The sequence below is a fragment of the Phyllostomus hastatus genome, unplaced genomic scaffold (genome assembly GCF_019186645.2).
Source record: "Phyllostomus hastatus isolate PE091 unplaced genomic scaffold, TTU_PhHast_1.1 phas_scaffold_387, whole genome shotgun sequence".
Lineage (NCBI taxonomy): Eukaryota > Metazoa > Chordata > Mammalia > Chiroptera > Phyllostomidae > Phyllostomus > Phyllostomus hastatus.
In genome coordinates, this window is record NW_025334027.1 from 2,715,551 (window position 1) to 2,735,898 (window position 20,348).

At 64.0% G+C, this 20,348-nt stretch overlaps 2 protein-coding genes across 4 annotated transcripts; one reads left to right on the forward strand and one right to left on the reverse strand.

Moving 5' to 3' along the window:
- The first annotated feature begins 646 nt into the window (after positions 1–646).
- Positions 647–15,929, forward strand: ZDHHC8 (zinc finger DHHC-type palmitoyltransferase 8). Of its 3 annotated transcripts, none has more exons than XM_045819858.1 (11): positions 647–896; positions 7,716–7,837; positions 8,011–8,168; positions 8,256–8,428; positions 8,617–8,719; positions 9,066–9,157; positions 9,324–9,465; positions 9,678–9,798; positions 9,948–9,982; positions 11,211–12,211; positions 15,078–15,929. In XM_045819858.1, the coding sequence occupies exons 1-11, from the start codon at positions 793–795 to the stop codon at positions 15,301–15,303; spliced, it is 2,277 nt and encodes a 758-aa protein (XP_045675814.1). In that variant the 5' UTR covers positions 647–792; the 3' UTR covers positions 15,304–15,929. The 3 variants fall into 3 exon arrangements, with proteins under 3 accessions (XP_045675814.1, XP_045675812.1, XP_045675813.1); XM_045819856.1 differs by having other exon boundaries at positions 9,873–9,982; positions 15,078–15,927; XM_045819857.1 differs by having other exon boundaries at positions 9,873–9,982; positions 13,253–15,218.
- Positions 15,930–16,729: 800 nt separating this feature from the next.
- CCDC188 (coiled-coil domain containing 188) lies at positions 16,730–19,092 on the reverse strand. Its single transcript, XM_045819729.1, has 9 exons — positions 18,559–19,092; positions 18,300–18,407; positions 18,038–18,142; positions 17,841–17,897; positions 17,692–17,751; positions 17,496–17,560; positions 17,282–17,330; positions 17,004–17,080; positions 16,730–16,916 (listed from the first exon to the last, which is right to left on the reverse strand). Exons 1-9 carry the CDS (start codon positions 19,090–19,092, stop codon positions 16,730–16,732), a joined length of 1,242 nt encoding a protein of 413 aa, XP_045675685.1.
- Between the last annotated feature and the right edge of the window lie 1,256 nt (positions 19,093–20,348).

Consider the following 20,348-nt stretch of genomic DNA (forward strand, 5'->3'; position numbering starts at 1 on the left):
AGGGCTGTGAGGTGGGAAGGGGATAAACAACCAAGGTGCCCCTGCACAACTCCCGACCCCTCGTGAATACCGGAGTGGGAGGAACTCCAGATGAGAGGGGTCTGGAACTATCGAGAACAGCGTGGAATAGGTCCATCAGCCTGCCCACAGGGACACAGTGTTCCGAGGTGTTTAGGGACAGGTCTGTGCAAACAGAGGCCTAGGAGGGGACTGACATGCCTCAGCACCAGAGCCTGCGGGCTGGGAACAGGGTGCCTGGCGTTCTCTATGATATGATGTCCACCTGGTGGGCATGGCCTGCAGTGTGCTACGGCTGCGGTTTCCCAGAGCCATAGGCAATCGCCGGGCGGGTGCAACAAGGCGAGGAGTGGTGGGTCTGAGCGCTGGGCAGAGCCCGACCAGGTTCAGCCAAGTGCGCATGCGCGCGCGCGCGCGCGCGGCTGGGCGCTCTGGGGTCCCAGGCTTGGGTGGGCTCCGGCATCCTGCGTCGGAAGGAGGGCGTAGTGGGACTGGCGTTTTCTCCTGCGTCCTCGACCCCGCCCCCTCATCCCTCAGCCCCGCCTCCTCGCCTCCCAGCCCCGCGCCCCTAGCCGCCGGGTCCACCTTAAGGGGCGCGCTGACATCAGCCGCCGCCGCGCCGCCCGTAGGGTGGGATTTCCTCCTCCTCTGCCGCCGCCGCCGCCGCCGCCGCGGGTCCATCGCCGAGTCCAGCCCGCCCCGCCAACCCCGGCACGACCCCGCCGGCCCCGCCCGTCAGGCCCCGGGGAGGGATGCGGCGGCGCGGCGCCCAGGATGCCCCGCAGCCCCGGGACGCGCCTCAAACCCGCCAAGTACATCCCAGTGGCCACAGCCGCCGCGCTGTTGGTCGGCTCCAGCACCCTGTTCTTCGTGTTCACGTGAGTCCGCCGCGTCGCCGGGGGACGCAGGGGCCACAGCCGGGTCAGAAGGGGCTGGGACTAGGTACAGGGACCCGGCGCAGCTCGGAGGGCTGGCCAGGGCAAGGCTGGCACCAGGGTTTTAGGCATCGTGAGTCCTTACCCTGGGCTGAGGCTGAAGCCGTGAGTGTGCTTTTCCTGTGGCACCAGGGAAAGATGAGTCCTGTGTGTGGGGACACGAATGTCGGGTGGGCACCTAGTGAGTGTGCCAGGCAGGCCCTAGGTGTGAAGCACTGGGCCTGGACAGGAGAATGTGCAGTGGGTGCTCAGGGTGTGGCTGCAGCCTGCCCCTTCCTGCAGTCTTCAGGAGGCGACGTGGGCTGCCTAGAGCCACCAGCTTTTCCTTGGAGGAGCTGAGGGCTCTCTTGGGTCCCCTCTCGGTGTCTGGCCAGGGGCCAGAGCCAGGTTGTTCCCAAGTAGGTGTGGTATGGGCTGTTTCTCATGTGTCTGCCCCACCACAGCCGTTGGTGACACTGGCCTGGCAGTGCTTTCCTCCGTTCTTCCTTGACCTTCTTCATGGGAAAGCCTAGTGATCACAGCTGGAGGGCCTAGGCCAGGCCACACCCAGGGACCCTGGTCACAGCGGGCATTGGAACTCTTGAGGCAGAAAGCAGGCAGGGCTCTGGGCTTTTGCAGCTTTAGCTTCTTCAGCTGAAATGCAGGCTGGTTCACAGACCAAAGTGGTGGGCTGAGGATACAACTCCCTCCGCATGGTTGTGGGTGCTTCCCAAATCTCCTTCTGGCACAAGGAGAGGTTGGGACACCAGACTTGAGCCATGCGGGTCTGTGACCACCCCCTTCCACGAGTCCCAGGCTCAGACACAGCCCAACTGACCAAAGCAACAACCATTTAAAACTTCCTGGGGACTGGGGGCCTCAGGTGTGCCTGAAGCCAGTGGGGCCTCTGTGCGGAGGCGGGTCAGCTCAAGTGTGAGTGAACTTGGAGCAGGGTGGGCAGGGGCTGGCATGGCACCCTTTCACATTAGTAAGAGCGAGGGTGGCTGCCTTGTGTATGGTGAGTCTGCGCTGGGTGCCTGTGGAGGCGGGAGAGCCCACTACCTGGACTCTGGAGCTGGGTAGGTGCCATAGGCTGCCAAGAGCGTGTTTAAAAAAGGCCTGTGTGGATGGGCTTATTTCTAGCTTTGGTGGGCAGGAGTGTTCTTGTCACTCAGAGGCTGCTGCCTGTGGGGCAGAAAGGAGAGGGGCAGGTGGGCAGCAGGCGCAGGAAGAGGGGGAAGGAGTCCTGCTGGGTTTTCTGGGGGGTTGGGGGGTGGTAGCCCAGCCCAGTCCTGGCTGGGGGTGGGTGCCTCAGGGTGGGCAGTTTCAGGGAGTCTCAGCTTTTCATTTCCTAAGTGCAACTTAGCATTTTCCTCCTAACATTCAAAGTAATACATGTTCACTACTGGGAGCTTGTGAAACGCAGGAAAAAAAATTTAAAAAGGAATTGAAATTGACTCCACTCCAGAGAGCCCATTCATCTCTTTCTCCAGGCTCACCTGGCCTCCCTGTACCGAGCTGTGTGAGATGAGCCCTTCCGGTGATTTCAGAGGACTCTTATTCGCTGTCCTGTGAACTTGACCCAAGTAGTAGGCTGTGCAGCTCCCGCACCCTTTGCACTCTGCTGTGCGCTGGGTCTTCCTTCCTCTCTTCTCACCAATGGGGGTCTGAACTCAGGGACGCCACGCTGGGAGGTGCAGGGATCCCTTGGGGTACCATAGGTGGTGCCTGCTTTCTGCCCTGTGTATGGCCCAGGAGAAGGTGCCACGTATGTCCCTGTGGCAGGATGATGGTCCAGGGGCACTAGCTGGGGTCCACGTGGAGTGGCCACCTAGCCAAGGGAGCCTCACTTATCCCCAGGACAGGGGTCCCTTGCAGCCCGACCCTGAGGCCACCCACAGTCCCTGGGCCAACTTGATCCTGGCCTGCCCCACCCTGGCAACTGGGTTCTTGAGAAGGGGCTGGCTAACTCTGTGGGCGGCCAGGCCCATCCATGCCGGCGCAGTGTGCCAGTTTTGGGCAGGCAGGGGTCCAGGTGGTCCCCTCCTCAGGACTGGTCTTTCATCACCCCAGTGCCTGAGCTTCTTTCTGCTCTGTTTCCAGGCCCAGGCCTGCCGCAAACTCAGACACGTGCGGGGCGGGCAGCACTGCTGCACCCTCTCCCTGACCCCAGGGTTCTGTCTCCTCTGCCTTTGATTCCTGGGCTTCACTGGCTGCTGAGGGGCCTGGGCCCTGTCTCAGCACTCAATAAACATGAGGGCAGGTCTACACGGGCAGTAGCTCCTGGCGTCACACAGGGTGGTGCACTGGGGGCCTGGAGGGCCAAGGCCAGCTCCCTGAGGGGGGCTGGGACCAGCAGAACATTCGGGCACGTTGCTACGAGAATGTGGGGCATGGAAGGGATGCCAGGAGGTGCGGGCCTCCCTACTTCGAGAATGGGGAGCATATTACTGCAGGGCAGGCTCCCAGAGGCCCCTCTCCTCCAGGAAGCCTTCCGGGGCTCCTGGTGCAGCTGTGCCTCCCTGGGCCCTAGAAGTCCTTCACTCTGTGGCTCAATGCCAGGTTGGGTTAGATGCTGGGGTTGGGATGGGGAGTCCAAGGGTCCTCAGTCCCCCGTCCCTGTTTCTTACCCCTCCCAGAGCCACTTTGCAGAAGGATGAGATGCTGTGAACATCAGAGAGCTGGGTAGCCTGGCAGCGCACCAGTGCCTGGGGCTGGGCTGGGCCGTCTTGGGTCTGACTGCAACCCATGGGTTGACTTCTGGGATGCCAGGGCCTGTTCCTGGGATGGGCCTGAGCCCTTCCCATGCTCAGAGGCCCAGACAGGCAGCAGGGCCCAGCCTAGGACTGTGGGAGGTCCAGCCCAGGGCCAGGCCAGCCCATGGTGGGCCCAGGTGGACAGAGCTGCTGGCTGGGGCTGCAGGGGGTGGGGGGAATCTTGGTGTGAGGCCCCCGCCAGGACTCCCTGTATGTGGCCTGTGGTATCCCTGGCCCCTGAGCTTCAGTTTCCCTCTCTGTAGGGATCAGATGGGTGGGCACTCATGGCCAGAGGCCTTTCCTGGCCTGACTAGGGCAGAGCAGACACAGACCCTCTGTTCCTGGGTGTCCCTGTGTATGAACATGAACTGTTAATGAAGAACCCAACTTAAAGGAAAATGTCTGAATTAAAATTTTCAGTCCCCAGAAAACTTGGGTGCCCATGCTCCTCCTGCAGAACCTCCCACCCAGCCTTGGTCCTGAGCCTTGACATCGGTGGGGCTCGTGGCATTGATGTGTGGTCCTGATGCTGGGGAGGAGGGCCTGGGGGCTGGTCGGGGACAAGGGCATGGAGCCTCAGCTGGGCTGCCCCCCACCCCCAGCCCAGTCTCACTCTGGCCTGAAGCCTAGCTGTAGCCAGCAGGGAGTGTCCGGCCCCTTCCCAACAGGGCGAGCCTATAAGTGCATCATCCCTTAGGTGGATGTGAGGTTACATTTCTGTGGGCAGAGGGGCCCCCTGGAGCCTCGGACAGACTCAAGGTGGGCTGAGCACTGTTGTCTGCCAGGCTCTGCCCAGAGCTTGAGTGTCCTCACACGTCCTGCTTACCTGGCCCACGGGAGCCGAGGGAAGTGCAGAGGTGGAAGGGCGCTGAGCAGCGGCCCAGCCTGAGTGAGGTGGGGCTGGGGTTGGCTGTAGGAGAGGCGTGTGTTCACAGGTGCACACGTCTGTATTTGTGCAGGTGTGCCTGTGTGGCCACGTGCATGTGTGTTCATGCAGGTGTGCAAGCATGCACACGTGTGCACACATGCACACACAAGCATTGTGCATGTTTGCCCTGTATGTTGACATGTGTTTGCGTGTCGTTTGTGTACAATCACACATGCATGTGTGTCCATGTGCCTGCTATGCAGTGTGTGCTCATGTGCCTACACATGTATGTCCCAGGTGGAACACACGTATATTTCTGCGTGCATGCTGCACACGTGTGCATGTGTCTGTCCCTGCCTGTTCACGTGGGTACATGCTTATGTCCGTGCACGTGTTTGCATAGGCTCTTCCATCTCCCCCCCAGTCCACACGTTTCCCAGGGTGGCTGGGTTCCAGGCCTTGGCAACACTGGAAGTGAGCCAGTGAGCCAGCCCCCTTAGGTGGGAGCTAGGCCTGAGCCCCCTCAGGGCACTGCCTGGTGGTGAAGGCCACCTGGGGATATCTGGGGCCAAGAGTGCATGGGTGTGCCTAATCCTGGGCCTGAATCAAGTCTGGGGGTAGTGACTTAGGTCTCAGTTAGAGGACCCACCACTGGCCGAGGCCCGAGCCCCATCCCTGGGTACGTGAGGCTCAGGCAGTGGGTAGGTCGTGCGCACACTGGCAGAGGCCACCCAGCACCTCTGCAGGCATCGACTCCGTCACAGCACAGATTTCTAAACCTGGCCCCCGAGCCCCACAGCCACACCCTTACCCAGCATCTAATCAGGGTCACTGTCCAACCCCTGCGGCCTGGGTGCTCATCAGAGCTCAGGGAGGACGAAGCAGCACAGGCTGCCCAGGCTGGCGGGAGCCCTGGTCCAAATGGGGGTGGGGCTGCCCGTGTGGCTCAGGCTCTGCCAGCCTATGTCACGGTTTGAATCCCAGCTCAGACACAGATTCGTCCTAGGACCTTGGGCCAGTGTCAAGCCCTGCAGTACCAGCTCCTTGTCTGTGAAGTGGGGAGGACAGAAGAGAAGCACCCCTGACACACAGCTGGGAGGGTGCAATGTGTGTCCTCGTTGTGCAGGGCAGATAGGCAGCCAGTCCTGTGCATTCGTCAGCGAAACCTGGACAGGGTGGTGGGTGGGGCTCACACTCCAGGCTCCCCCCCATGTGTCCTCTGGTCTTCAGTGTCCCCACTGTTGCTGCGCTCCACATCTGCCTACGCACCCTCCCTCAGCCGGCCCCAGTGCATCCCAGGTTCCCTCGGCCTCATCCTTCCCCAGATCAGGCTGCCTCCCTGGCTCTTGGACTGTGCAGGAGCATGAGGGCCGTGTGCTTCCACGCGCTCCTGCCACTGCCTTGAAATTCTTCATACTTTTTAAATAAGTGGCCTACATTTTCATTTTGCACAGATTACGTGGCCAGCCCTTCACAGAAGGCGCCATGGGGAGGGGGTTCAAACCACCCGTTTGGGGGCCACAGCGCCCCACCTCTCCCTGGATCCCAGGCATGCTTGGGAAAAGCCCTTCCACACTGGCATTTGGACCTGTGCCCCCGGGCCTGCCTTGCTGGGCAGGCCGTGCCTCAGGGGCCCACTGTTGCCTTGCTGAATGGGGTAGGATCAGAGCCACAGACACACATTGAGCACTGTCTGTATGCCAGGCTTCAGCTTGCAGGGATGGGGAGTGTGGAAGGCGTCTGCTGGTGGGCACTCCAGGCTGCCTGGGAAGGGGGTGCTAGAGGAAGCCCTCCTGGCAGAGGAGGGAAGCCCGTCCTCGGGCCGTGCATCCACCTCCATGACTGGTCCTGGAGAAGAGGAAGGGGTAACTCGGGCTCTGGGGTGCCTAGCGTGCTGCTGTGGGAAGGGAAGCTTTAAATAGCTTCTTGCTTTCCACTAAAAATAGCGAAGTTCTGCTGTCATGGAGGTGGTTGCTGGGTGGCGGGGCTGGCTCCTGGCCAAGCCAGGCGTGGGCGCACCAACGTGGCCTGCATGCGCTGGGTGACAGGCGGGGCTCACAGCGAGGGCTGCTGTGGGGGATCCCCACTGGCCCCCAACTTCACAGTGGGCCTCAGTACTGGGAGGGGAGAAGACCCCCCGGACACCCCTGCTTGTCACAGCAGCCAGGAGCCATGGGAGAGCTGGGGAGGCCAGAGGGGCTTTGTAGGAGCTGAGTGGGGGACTCTGGGACCTACTGCTGAGTCGGGGCAGGGGCCACAGGCCATGTGCCCAGGGACTGGCGGGTCTCCACAGACCGGACTCTGGTCAGGTCCCCAGAGGGCTGAGGAAGACACCGTCTGTGGCACACCGCCCACCAGGGAGGTAGGCATGACCCTTACGGGGCACCAGGAGTCTAGGAAGGCGTCCTGGAAGAGGGGCAGCCTTGGGAGCCAAGGTGCGAGAGACTTGGAATGGGTGGGGGAGACTCCATTCTTTTCTGGAGTCTCCAAGCGTTCTGCACTGTCATGTGGAGAGAGGTGACCTACTAAAAAGAAGGGGCTGCCTGGTAGCCCAGACTCTGAGACTGCGCCCCTCAGGGAAGGGAGGGGTTAGCATTGCTTTGCATTTACTGGCTGACAGTTGGGGCCCCTCCCACCCAAGTATCGTCCTGCTAAGGGGCCCCACAGGGCTGAAGACAGGGCTGGGTGAGGATGGGGAGGTCTGAGCGGTCGTCACTGGCTTCTGTCAGTCATGGCACATGGCACTCGTTTCCCTCCTGGCAGCCTGGGAAACATGCTGGGTGGGGTGGGAGGGTGTGGGTGGGCTCTGGCCGCCCCTCCTAAACCGTGCCACCCTAGGCCTGTGGGCCTCTCGGAGCCTCAGTTTTCTCAAATATGAGTTAAATTCCTCACAGCTACCTGAGGACTTGCCGGGCTTAGAGTTGGTGCACAGAGTCCGTGCTTGCAGGAACGGTCCCGCCCCGACAGCTGAGTAGAGGAGCCGCAGTCAGCTGGGCGGGGCCTCCCAGAGGGCCCAGGGCAGCAGTGGCCTTCCTGACTGCCATGCTCAGCGTCAGGGTGGCCTCGAAGACCTGTACATGCATGGACATGCCTAACCCCTCTGCTCCTGAGTCGCCTGCCACGCTCCCAGACCCAGCTCCGCCCTGCTGTCCCACATAGGTGCCCGTGGCTGACACGAGCTGTGTCCCCAGCTGTTCCCGTGTACAATGGCATCATCTTCCTCTTTGTCCTGGCCAACTTCAGCATGGCCACCTTCATGGACCCTGGCGTCTTCCCCCGAGGTAGGACCTTGTGCCAGGACAGATTATCTGCTCTTTTTCACTAGAGTGTGAGTGGCTGACATGGGGAGAGCCTTTGGGAGGGGTTCCTAGTGGGTGGGCTGGCAGAGATCGGGGAGGGGCCCTCCTGCCAGGGAAGTCACTTGCCGGCCCCTCCCTTTGGTTCTGGCTTGCAGCGGACGAAGACGAGGATAAGGAGGACGACTTCAGGGCCCCGCTGTACAAGAACGTGGATGTGCGGGGCATCCAGGTCCGTATGAAGTGGTGTGCCACCTGCCATTTCTACCGCCCGCCACGCTGCTCCCACTGCAGCGTCTGCGACAACTGCGTAGAGGTGACCGCCCTGCCGCCCCATCCGCCCCCTCCCCGCGGTGCGCCCGCCCCCACCCACGGTCTGCCCTGACCTGCCGCTCCTGCCCAGGACTTCGACCACCACTGCCCCTGGGTCAACAACTGCATCGGGCGCCGCAACTACCGCTACTTCTTCCTGTTCCTGCTGTCGCTCAGCGCCCACATGGTGGGGGTCGTCGCCTTTGGCCTGGTCTACGTGTTGAACCACGCCGAGGGGCTGGGCGCCGCCCACACCACCATCACGTATCCTTGGCCTGACCATAGGGGCATCGTGGGCTGTGGGCGCGTTTCACAAGGGAATCCGTGCTTGGGGATGGGTCAGCTGTGTGGAAATACCCAGGGGATGGGCAGCCTTTCTGGGGAGGTGGGCAGTTTGTCCACAGGCACCTGCTCTGTGTCTCCGCCCTTGGCCGTTGGCCTTAACGGGCCAGCATGGCTGTCATGTGTGTGGCTGGCCTCTTCTTCATCCCTGTCATCGGCCTCACCGGCTTCCACGTGGTGCTGGTCACTCGAGGGCGCACTACCAATGAGCAGGTGCAGACCCGGGCGGGCCCCACAGTCAGAGCGATGGGGGTCCCTGGTGCCGAGAGGGCCAGGCTGCACGGGACCCTGGGTGGGGGCGGGGCTCCGGGGACCCTCAGCCGAGGCAGCTGTGCGGCACATCCCGGTGGGGTTTGGGGTGGGGCTGTGCCGCTTCAGCCACCGGGGGACCCAGGGCCTGTAAATTCCACAGCTCCCTGCAGGGACAAGCTGAGGTGGCCTGGGCGGGGCTACCACTGGGCTGACCCTGACCAACCTGTGAGGAGCCCCAGCTGTCTCTCTGTCCGCCTTGGCCTGGGCCCCGGGTGGCCGCGCTGGCTGAGGGGTCCCTTGTCCGCAGGTGACGGGGAAGTTTCGTGGGGGCGTGAACCCCTTCACCCGAGGCTGCTATGGGAACGTGGAGCACGTGCTGTGTAGCCCCCTGGCTCCCCGGTGAGGCCTGGGTAGGGCATCGAGGGGGCCTCTGCTGGGTTCAGGGTGGGCAGCTGTGGGCCCTAGCCTGGTCTCCTTCTGCCGTTGGCAGGTGGGCCTGGCCCTGCCCTTGGTGTACACTCACACCCGGCCACCCTTGCCACTGTCCCCTCTGCCCCTGGTGCAGGTATGTGGTGGAGCCGCCCCGGCTGCCACTTGCTGCTCGCCTGAAGCCGCCCTTCCTTCGGCCTGAACTTCTGGATCGAGCCCCACCGCTCAAGGTCAAGCTTAGTGACAATGGACTGAAGGCTGGCCTGGGCCGAAGCAAGGTGGGGGCCCTGGGGTGGGTAGGAGATGGGGTGAGAGTCACACTCTTGGAGGTGGGAAGCAGCTAGGTTGGAGGGGCCTAGAAAAATGGAAGGGGGAGGAGTTGGGCAGATTCTATGGGAGGGTCCTGGACCCAGGATCTCAGGAAGGAGTTCCCAGTTAAGCCCTGTCCCTGGCCCACACTCTACCCACCACTGACCACATGCCCTCCCAGTCCAAGGGCAGCCTGGACCGGCTGGATGAGAAGCCACTGGATCTGGGGCCACCACTGCCCCCCAAATCGGAGACTGGCACGTTTGGCAGTGACCGGCAGACCCCGCGCCCAGGCAGTGCTGGTGAGGCGGGGCCAGCTACATGGGGGGAGGTGGTGTGGGTTGACTGTGGCCTGACTGCGGTCCTCCTCCCCCAGAGAGCGCCCTGTCGGCCCAGAGGACCAGTCCCCCGACACCTGCAATGTACAAGTTCCGGCCTGCCTTTCCCACAGGTTCCAAAGCGCCTTTCTGCGGGCCGAGTGAGCAGGTAGGAAGCCTGGCCCCACCCTGGAGACCCTGCCCCAGAGGCCTCACCCCCTGGGAGGCCCTGCCTGGGGCATAGAGGGTGTCAGCAGGACCCCACCTCACAGAGATCCCCTTGGGGGCCGGCGGAGGGGAGCAGGGCAGAGTGTGCTGGGCAGGGCTGGTGCAGGCAGTCCTGGCCCCACTCCCTTTGCCTGCACTGCCCGCTGGCCTGGTAGGCGGCTGCCCACAGGAGCACTGTGTGCCAGGATGCCAGGAATTCCACCATTAGTCACTCCAAAAGGCCCACGGGAAGGCTTCAAAAGAATCCGAGATTGTTTGAGAAAGCCCATTATTTCTCTGAGTTGTGTAAGTGTCGTGTGCTCACCGTGGAGCAATCGGTAGCCCTGGACTGCCTGAGGAATTCCCAGGAATTCCCCACGAGTTCCCAGGCTGCCCGTCCTCCTTCACGGCCGCCGGAGAGGCAAGCCCTGTGGCTGGACCAGCACACGTAGACCAGCCTCCAGCCCCCAGCACCAGCCCAGGAGGCCCCTCCTCTCAGGGCTGACATTCTATCTGAGCCTGCTTCTCAGGGCCCACTGGTCTGGACAGCGAGTCCGAGCCTCCCTGGCCAGTGTGCCGCGAGTGGCCCTTCTTGGGGATGGGGATGGGTTTTGGGTGCCCTCACTTGGGTCACCTCCTTCCTGGGATTGTCCTGGATCCCACTGAGGGTCTGGGGTTGGCCACGTGCCCCAAGACCATGTCTGTGCCCACCCATGCCCCCCTGGCTTTTGAGGCTCTTGTCTCCAGCCCAAGCGTGGAATCATGAAGACTCAGTGTGGCTGCCCTGAGCTGGGTGGACTTCAAGGATACTGCCCTGGGTGTGTGTAGTGGCCAGCAGTGGCCCTGTAGTGCCCCGACCTTCAGGGGTGGGGTGCCCAAGAGAGGGCCCTGGTCACTGTGGTTATTACATCTCCTTGAGGTCCAGCTCCTGAGGTGACCCTCCCCCCACCAAAACTCAGACTGGAGCAGGATGCACACCCTTCCCCAGGGAAGCACCACCAGAGGCTGCTGCTCTGCCCCACTTCCTCCTGTGGCCAGGGAATAGAGAGCTTCTGGGACACCTTGTTGGTTGTACCTGCTGCCACCTGGACGTCCCTAGGATGGCAGCCTCCGTGTGGGCACAGAGCATCCGATGCCCAGGTGGAGCGTGGCGGCGGGCAGTGGCAGATGTGCAGCCTCTGTCCCTGCAGGTCCCCGGCCCCAACTCCCTGACCCTGGGGGAAGACAGCATCCACAGCCTGGACTTTGCGTCTGAGCCCAGCCTGGACCTCCCTGACTACACAGCTGGCGGTCTGCACGCCGCCTACCCGCCATCCCCACCGCTCAGCGCTGCTGATACCTTCTCAGGGGCCCTTCGATCCCTGAGCCTCAAGGCCGCAGGCCGACGGGGCGGGGACCACGTGGCCCTGCAGCCCCTGCGCTCTGACGGTGGGCCCCCCACACCCCACCGCGGTGTCTTTGCCCCCCACGCGCTGCCCAGCCGTAACGGCAGCTTGTCCTACGACAGCCTGCTCAGCCCGGCCTCGCCCGGCGGCCGCGCGCGTCCTGCCCGCCCCTCAGCCAGCGCGGCCAGCTACCGCTCGCCCTACCTGCACCCCGGGGCTGCAGGCGACCCTCCGCAGCCCCCGCCCCGCAGCTTCAGCCCGGTGCTGGGCCCCCGGCCGCGGGAGCCCTCACCCGTGCGCTACGACAACCTGTCCAGGACCATCATGGCCTCCATCCAGGAGCGCAAGGATAGGGAGGAGCGTGAGCGGCTGCTGCGGTCTCAGGCCGACTCGCTCTTCGGTGACTCCGGCGTGTACGACGCGCCCAGCTCCTACAGCCTGCAGCAGGCCAGCATGCTGTCCGAGGGCCCCCGAGGCCCTGTGCTGCGCTACGGCTCCAGAGATGACCTGGTGGCTGGGCCTGGCTTCGGGGGCGCCCGAAACCCCGCACTACAGACGTCGCTGTCCTCACTGTCCAGCGCAGTGAGCCGGGCGCCGAGGACCTCCTCCTCCTCCCTGCAGGCGGACCTGGTCAACAACAACGCCCCGGGACCCCGGCCGGGCAGTGGCTCCCACAGGTCTCCCCTGCGCCAGGGCCCGCCCTCCCCACCCAGCACTCCCCGCTCGCCTTCCTACCTGGGCCCCAAAGCCGTTGCCTTCATCCACACGGACCTCCCGGAGCCACCGCCCTCGCTGGCCGTGCAGAGGTGGGTGCTGGGGGTGCTGCAGGCTTCCCGGCAGTGGGCAGGTGCCCATCTGTCTGTGGGGCCACTTGGCTAAGCCAGTGTGGGTTATCTGCAAGGCCTGATGTGGCCTGTGGGGTGGCCCTTCCCCACCTTGCAGGCTCCTGGCCAGCCTGCGTGAGGGTTGCGCCCTTCCAAGGGTGCCCTGGCACGTCCCGAGGTGTGCAAGGACTTGTATCCTGGCCTAATGCCCCACATGCCCTCAGCCAGCAGACCTATGCGTGGGGGCCCCGGGCCTTCTTCCTCAGGAGGCGGTGCCACTGTCCCTGTCCAGGAGGCTGAATCTGGGGGACAGCACCCTGCAGCACAATGCCCTACCATGGGTAGGGCCCACAGTCCCTGGGAGCAGGGGCTTCCCTGCTCAGAGGTGCAGAAACTGGGCCCCGAAGGGCAGGCTGGTCCCAAGCCCCCAGTGGGTGGGTAACTGAGGATGCGGACCGGCTGCTTGGCAGGTCAGGTCCAAGCTCAAGAACTTGAGTGCAGGCTGGATCAGGGAGTCTCTGCTGTGGGGGCAGCAGGTCCAGCAGGTGGTGGCTGCGCAGTGGCAGGGACGGTGGCCGAAGGAGGGAGGGCCCCCTGCCCTCCTGATGAGGCAGTGAGGTCATTGCTAGGAAGGCATCCGGCCAGGAGGGCAGCCCCTCATTTTCCGGGGCGGGGGACAGGGAAGGGGCCACCCAGACGGTACCTTAGGGTGCCAGGACCGGGGAGAACCAGGGCCTCAGCTGGCCTCCCCACGCTGTGATCTTGCCAGTGGGAGGGACCAAGGGACATAGGGGTGTGACAGCCATTCTGATGCCTGCCCTGTGACAGCATAGCCCTCCCCCTGCAGGCTCGGTGCAGCCCCCTGTTTTCTGGGTGGCCCCTCCTGGGCCCCTTCTGGGCTCAGTGGCACGAGCCACCCAGGGCTCTGTCTGCATCGTCTGTCCCGTTGCCTTCATCGGCCTCTGTGCTGCCGTGGTCCCTTGTTCACTGTGTGTGTGCATGTATGTGTTTGCTTTGATGCAGGGACCACCCTCAGCTGAAGACCCCCCCAAGTAAGCTTAACGGGCAGTCCCCGGGCCTGGCCCGCCTGGGCCCTGCTGCCGGCCCCCCGGGGCCCTCCACCAGCCCTGCCCGGCACACGCTTGTTAAGAAGGTGTCTGGCGTGGGTGGGACCACGTACGAGATCTCGGTGTGAGAAGTGACTGCCACCCATCTGCCGTGGCACTACGGGGACCAGGACCCCCAGCGGCTGCCCCCACCCCCTGACTTCTCTGCCCTGACAGAGGAGGCGGCCCAGGCCTGGTGTGGACACGTCAGCAGGAGCGAGAGCCACGCTTCCACAAGTCTGTCCCCTGTACCCCACCTGTCCATCCCCTTGTCTGCGCCCCGGGGCGTGGGCAGGCCGAGGGCCTCAGGCGGCAGATCTGTGTTGGTGCCCCTGCTTCCGTAGCCAGGCCTTGAGGGGGCGCGGACTGCATCTGTGTGGACTGCACCCATGTCCCGAGGTTGTCGCCAGGCTAGCCCCCACCATGCCCCTTATAGATGGGTCCCTGTGGCCCAGACGTGGACAGAGGGGCCTGGGTCCCTGGCCGTCCTCCAGACTGAGGGCCTGCTGCCTGGCTGACCCCAACCTGCTGCCTTTCAGGGACCCGCTGGAAACTTCTAGTTGGGTGAGGCCGATTCTTCTGCGGGGAGTCCAGCCCTGGCCCGCAGGCACCCAGCTCCGGCGCTCCTCTGGGTTCTGATGGACAGGGGGACGGACAGACGGACAGACTGTCAGCTGTGGGAGGGGTCCTGGCTCCACGTGTCCTGTCTCGCCCAGCCGGTGGGCGTGTCCCCGTGTCTGTGCGCTGAGCTGCCATGCCATGTCCCATGTGTTAAAGCTCAGGCCCCCGCTGCCCCCACTGCCGGGAAACTCGCTGTCATTGAAGCCTTAACCTCTGCTTTATGCTCTTGTGGGTGGCAACGGGGGCAGGCGGGAGCAGGCACAGGCGGGACACTGCTGCAGGGGCATCTGAGACCAGGAGCCCCTTCCCTGCCAAACGAGATTCCCTACCCCGAGGCATGCAGAGTCGGGGCGCCGGAGCCTCGGCGCCTGCGTGGGAAGCACATGGGGAGGGGGTCAGAGCTCTGCCTGGTGCCAGGGGCCCGAGAGTAAGCACACAGCAGCGTCTGCTTGCGTTGTGTCTGTTTTATGTTTTTATATCTACATCTATATATCTATAATTTTATTAAAAAAAAAAAAAGAGTCATTTCGATCCTTTCCTTGAGCAAGGCCAGGGCTGTTGCTGATACCCAGGGGCTCCGGGGTGGGGGCAGAGCCAGCCGGGCCCTGGGAGAGGTGGTGGCCAGCAGCAGGGACAGAGCCTCCGTGGGGGCACTTCTGCTGACTTAGGCGAGTTGAAGTCTGGGAGGTGGGGCTGGCCCACGGGTCTTTGGCTGACGAGCATGTGGCTCCCCGGGGTCTGCGTCATTCCTGGCAGTAACAGGGCTTTTGGAGAAAGGCTGGGGCTGCAGCTGCCCCAGGGGCCCCCCGGGAACCCAAGGGCTTGCAGGAGATGGAGGAGGGGTGTACATGGGGCCACCCGCTGGCTGAGACCCTGTGGGGCTGTCTCCGAGTTCCACAGCTGCTTTGGCTGGGCCCACCCACCTCTGCCTGTTAAATGTGTGGAGTGGAGGCATCGGCAATGCACAGCTTTTTGGGACTGAGACAGCTGGGCAGAGGTTGGGGGACGGGTTGGCCCACTGTGGGAGGTGCCCCAGACCTTGGACCCCCGCACTGGGCAGCTGTGCCCCCAGCTGACCTCCACCTTTCTGCTTCTCTCTTATGGGACGCTGCGGCCCGCAGGGGGCGGATCGGCACTTGCAGCCGTGGATGGGGGCGTCGTGGCCCATCCAGGGTGCCCCCCGGCCTGCACCTGTGCCACCTGGGCCTCTCAGAGGACCGCCCACTACTGCAGGTCCCCTGGAGTCCGGCCGCTGGGGTGCCCCCCCGAGGAGCTGTGTGCCGCCTGCACTTGGCCGCCTCCAGCCTTTTCCCCAGCCTCTCAGGGCCTGAGCGGGATGCCAAGTAGGCATCCGTGGGGCCCAGGACAGCCCAGCCCAGGATGTTTGGGAAGCCAGGCTGCCACAGACCCTGGGGTGTTGGCTGAAGGTCACCTCTCTCTTGGCTAAACCTTGACTGACTCCCAGCCCACTGGGGCCCGTGACCGTGTGCCCACCCACCTCAGGAAGTTCCCGTCTGCTGGCAGGGGGCCAAATGCCCCAGGCGGGGGCCCCGGGTCTGCTGGGACCAGCATGGCCTTCCCAAGGTGTCAAGCCATCACCTTGACCTCCCTGCTTGACTAAGCACTTTAGACGCCACTTCCTCCTCAGGAAGCCCAGGCCTCTGTGGTAAGGCTGGGGTGGGGGTCTCAGGTTGCCCCCGCAGGTCACTGCACTCCTCCCTCCCTGACCCCAGCACAGATGCCTTAACCGGAGTCACCAGCCTGCTGAGCCGTCCAGGCCCTGCCAGGGCGGGAGGAGAGCCGGCCGCCCAGCCACTGCCCGGCAGCCTTCGCTCTTCACTCTGAGACGTGCACTGGGGGTGCTTGGGGGTGCTCGGCTGGGGCTCTGCCATCCCCAGCCGGCTGGGCCTGGAGGCCCCCAGGGAGAGGGTGGGGCCCCAGCCCGCCCGCCCGCCCTTCCTGCTGGAGCAGCAGCTCTGTGTCTCCCACGTGGGGGTGAGCAAGCCACAGAGCTATTCTTTATTGTTTTAGAAGGAATTCTCTACCCCAATTTAATGCCCTAAATAAAATTTTTGGTGTTTACCTCCACAGCTCTCTCCAACAATGTGGTCCCCCTGTCCTCCCAGCCCTGGGGTGTGCCGGGAGGTTGGACTGCACAGGGGCCCTGGGTTGAGGAGGCCACAGCAGTGGGGCTGGGTGGTGGTGATGGCCGGGGGCTGGGGGGTGGGGAGGGCGAGATGGTTGGCCAGACAGAGACCTCGGCTTACGTGATAGGTAGGAGGTTCAGGCTGAGCACTGGACCCGCATGGGCAAGGAGAGGATCTCTGTCCTCACGGACAGTGGAGACCCTCCTGGCAAACCTCTGCTCAGAGCCCTCTTGGTGCTGGGGGCAGGCTGGGGACTTCCTGCGGCGGGGGGGGGGGGGGGGCTGGGGGGGCTGCCATCCAGCAGGCACTCGGGGCACGAAGACCGAGGCGGGGCTGCCACCCTGCGGACCCCCACCCACTGCGAGGTCAGCCTCAGGATGCAGCAAAGCTCCCTGTCCCCAGCTTTCAGACATGGAGAGTCTCAGACGCTGTATGTGTCACTACTGTATGTCCAGCCACAGGCCCAGCCCTCAGGACAGACCCTCCTCCACCCTTCCCCGAGGCACTGGTGGGGTAGGGGCTGGTGTGCCAGCGGTGCTGTGGGCAGGGGCTGGCTTGACCGCTGGGTGCCTGGGGCCGTGCCGGCCACCTGGCCTCCTCCTCATTGGGGCAGCTGGGCTTCCAGGCTAGAAGGGCAGGAAGTCATCCACTTCGAGGCGCAGGAACGGGCCCAGTAGGGCCCGGAGCTTCCAGACGGCAGCGCGGCTCAGCAGAGGTGGCACCAGCCCCTCGAAGGGTGTGGGGTCCACCACGTACACGTAGGCAGCGGTACAGGCCAGCAGGGTGCCCAGCAGCAGCCTCAGGGCCAGCAGCCTGCGGGCAGTGGTGGTCAGGGGGCAGGGGCACTTGAGGGACAGTCCAGGGGACCGGGCTCCACCCGCACGCTCTCACACCACCTACCAGAGCTGGCCTTTGAGGCCTTCGGAACATCCCAGCTGCGGCTTTGCCTTCTGCCGGGGAGGGGGGCAGGTCAGAGCCTGCCCCCGCCCCTGCAGGGGTCCAGGTGTTTCGTGTCCCCGCTCCGACAGCCCAGGACACGCCCCCCGCCCCCCGCCCGTGACTCTGGATGCCTGGCTCCTGGTGGGGCTCTCACCGTGGGGCCTCTTCCATTGAAGCCCACCTCTCCCCTCCCCAAACAGGGCCTGCAGGGTGGGAAACTCGGCGGGGGTGCTGCTTACTGCTACGCACAGGTCCTTTCTTGCCTGGGTGCGGCACTGGGCACGGTCCCTGGGGGGGCACAGAGTCAGGGCCACCTGCACTCCCTGCACCGGCCTGGCACCGCCTCGGCCTGGTGCCATGGAGCCAGGGAGGGGCTGGGGATTGGTTCATCCCATCCCGACAGGACACCTGCCCCTCCCAGCTCGGTCAGGCCACCCCGACCCCACACATCACCCCAGAATCTCCAGCTGAATGTCTTCCATCTGGTCTAGCACGCCCCGGATATCCTTCTTGAGGTTCTAGGGGGCAGAGGAGCAGAGGGTCCTCCATCCCTGACGGTCCTGCCACACCCCCTGCCTCTCACCCCTCCCCCAGCCCCGCTCATTCCCTGCCTCCCTCAACCTCTGGGCACGGCTCTTCGGGGACCTACCAGGAGTCCGGTGGCCTGGTTGTTCAGTGCCATGTGCACCTCGGCCACGCCGTCCCACACCTGGTTGGGGGAAGGCTAGGTCGTGCTCTCAGGATGTGCCCCACCCTGCGGGTTACCCAGCACCCCCTCCACCCTGGCCAGGCGGGCACCTCGGTAATGGCCATCTTCTTCCTCTCAAAGGACAGTCGGATCTGCTGTAGCTCATTCTGCGGGGGGACGGAGCACAGTATGGGCACGGGCAGGGCCAGCGGGCGGTCAGCCTCTTCCCCCTCCACCCACCTGGGGCTGGTGCACGAAGGCCCCGCCCCGCCCGGCCCTCCAGCCCCTGCTGGCCCCGGGTGCCCACCTGGGACTGCTGCACGAAGGACTCCTCGCCTCGGCACAGCTCCCGCCGCAGCAGCTGCAAAGGTGCCCTGTCCTCCAGGGGCCTGGAACCAGCCTGCTCAGGAGGCTGCAGAAGAGCCCCTGGGTCAGCTTCAAGGTCATGGACAAGGTCTGTGGTCACGGACTGCTCAGGAGCAGGCGTGGAGGGTGTGGTGTGTGGCTGACTCTGTCGGTCCTGACAGCAGCTGAAGCCCTGCTGGGCCCGGCTGCCGCCCTGTGCTTACCCAGGCCAGGGCTGTTCTGCTTGAGTGCTCCAGGCACAGGGGCAGGAACTGCTGCTCTGGTCCCAGAAGGGCCCCCAGCTGCTCCCGCAGGTCCTGGTTCTGCCTTTTCTGGGGGAGGGAGGCAGAGAGATGGGATGCCCGTCACGGCTGCTCCTTGGGCAGGAGCCTGAGACACAGGGCTTAGGAGGTCCAGGAAAGGCTGTGAGCTCATTGCGCAGATGGGCGCAGAGCCTGGGACCAGCCTGGGCGCCTCACTCACCAGATTCTGGTTCTCCTGCTCCAGCTGGAGGAAGGAGTGTTCTCCAGGCCCCAGGGGCACACTCTGGAGCTGGGAGGAGGCTACCCTGGGTGAGCCTGGGGTTCCTGCTGCCTGCGGCAGGCAAGGGCACAGGCAGGGTCTGGGCCTTGAACCGGGGGTTCCCCCCTGCCTGGGTGACCCTGGCTCCCTTCCTGAGTGCAGGGGCCAGACCCAGCCCAGCTCTGCCTCCATCTGTCCTTGTCTCACCCCTGCCGGCTCTCTGGGTCTCTGTCTCTGCGCCTCTCCCTCTTCACATGCAACAAAGCCCCCAGGTACCCCACTACCTACCCTGGGCCCTCCGACCCCTGGCCCTGGGGCTGGGAAAGTCCTGGCAGACTCCACTGAGTGCATGGAGCTGAGAGGCCCTGGGCAGGACCAGCTTACAAACCCCTGGCAGGGTGGGTCTAGGCATCCTCTGTGGCTGCTTGAAGTTGAGGGTTGGGGGCACTGAGGATGGGAGAGGCCACAGGGCCCCAGGGTTTTTGGCCCCTCCATACTTTCCTGTGACCCCTTCCTGACCCCAGTCCAGGCTCTGGCCTGGCCAGACCTGCCACCCTCTTACTGAGGGGCCCCCAGGTGTCTCAGCTCACAGGTCTGCCTTAGGGGTGCCTGTCACAAAGGCCTGGGCACAACCAGGGAGGTCACAATGGGCCAGAGCTGGCAGGGCCCCTCCCACCACACCCCTGTTCTTGAAGTAGCCTCTTCTGGTCACCCCTTCCTCAGCTTCCCCAGCCCCCTGACCCCAGCTACTTTCCTAAAGTGGAACACGGGTAGCAGTCACACGGTGAAGACAAAAATCAAACAACAAGCTAATTATGTGCCTGAGGTGACCCACCCTCACACCTCAGTCCTCCTGCGGGCACCAGCCCCGAGGCCTCTGACCTATCCCATCCTTCCGGGGACGCTGCCCGTCCCGCACAGGCGGCCTCATGACCCCTCTCTCCCTCTCCACACAGAGTAGAGCAGAGCCTGGCTTTTTACCCAGTGTTTCCAGGGGCTTACTTATTTTAAAATAACGTGCCGAACATTTAACGGTCCTGTACGGACGATTGTTACCCTCTCTCTACAGGTGGGGAAACTGAGGCATGAATACAGTTAATCACTTGCCCGAGGCCACACCCCTGTTAAGGGATGGGACCGGATAGGTAGGAGCTCGCTCTTCGCCGCCTCTCGGGTCGTTGTGGCCACACGTCCGATGGTGGTGCCAGCTCCCATGGCGGTGCCAGCGTCGGGTTCCTGGTGTGTTTCTCCTCTCTCCTTCTCAAGGTTGGCTCCTGCTGCCTACGCGCCATGCCTTCCCCACCCCCACTCCTGGCATGTTCCCACGACCCCCGCTTCCTCAGTGCCCTGCCTCATTTCATGGGAGAGCACCCTCAAGGAGCGCCCTCAGAATGGTGGGTCGGAGGAAATCTGAGTCCTTGCGCAGCACAGCGGCCCCCAAGCCCTCCCCTCCTGGGTTCTCGCTCCTCTGCCATGCGACTCTGCCCTCCCCACGTCCAGAGACCTGGCCCTCCCTTACCCCGGCCTCCGGGCCAGCCTGAGGAATCCTCTGGGCCAACGGCTTATAACGAAGTGTTGGCAGCTGGATGCCTGTGTACTGGGCCTTGACCTCTCCCTCTTGCTGCTCTGGGGACCCTCCGCCATCGGGGAGGCCTTGCTACGGCATCAGAGGACACAGGGAGAGGCTTCTGTCACTTTGACTGGGAGCCCGGGAGGCCCTCGAAGAACGGCCCCACAGGGCGGCCCACTTG

What these genes read in the sequence shown, in the direction of transcription:
- ZDHHC8 (XM_045819856.1), top strand. Translation starts at nt 793, where the DNA reads ATGCCCCGCAGCCCCGGGACGCGCCTCAAACCCGCCAAGTACATCCCA. An exon ending in GCCGCCCACACCACCATCAC is followed by an intron (nt 8,429 to 8,616) that starts GTATCCTTGGCC and finishes TTAACGGGCCAG; the next exon opens with CATGGCTGTCATGTGTGTGG. An exon ending in TGTAGCCCCCTGGCTCCCCG is followed by an intron (nt 9,158 to 9,323) that starts GTGAGGCCTGGG and finishes CCCCTGGTGCAG; the next exon opens with GTATGTGGTGGAGCCGCCCC.
- CCDC188 (XM_045819729.1), bottom strand. Translation starts at nt 19,092, where the DNA reads ATGGAGGGGCCAAAAACCCTGGGGCCCTGTGGCCTCTCCCATCCTCAG. An exon ending in GCAGAACAGCCCTGGCCTGG is followed by an intron (nt 18,143 to 18,299) that starts GTAAGCACAGGG and finishes GCTCTTCTGCAG; the next exon opens with CCTCCTGAGCAGGCTGGTTC. An exon ending in AGAAGATGGCCATTACCGAG is followed by an intron (nt 17,752 to 17,840) that starts GTGCCCGCCTGG and finishes TCCCCCAACCAG; the next exon opens with GTGTGGGACGGCGTGGCCGA.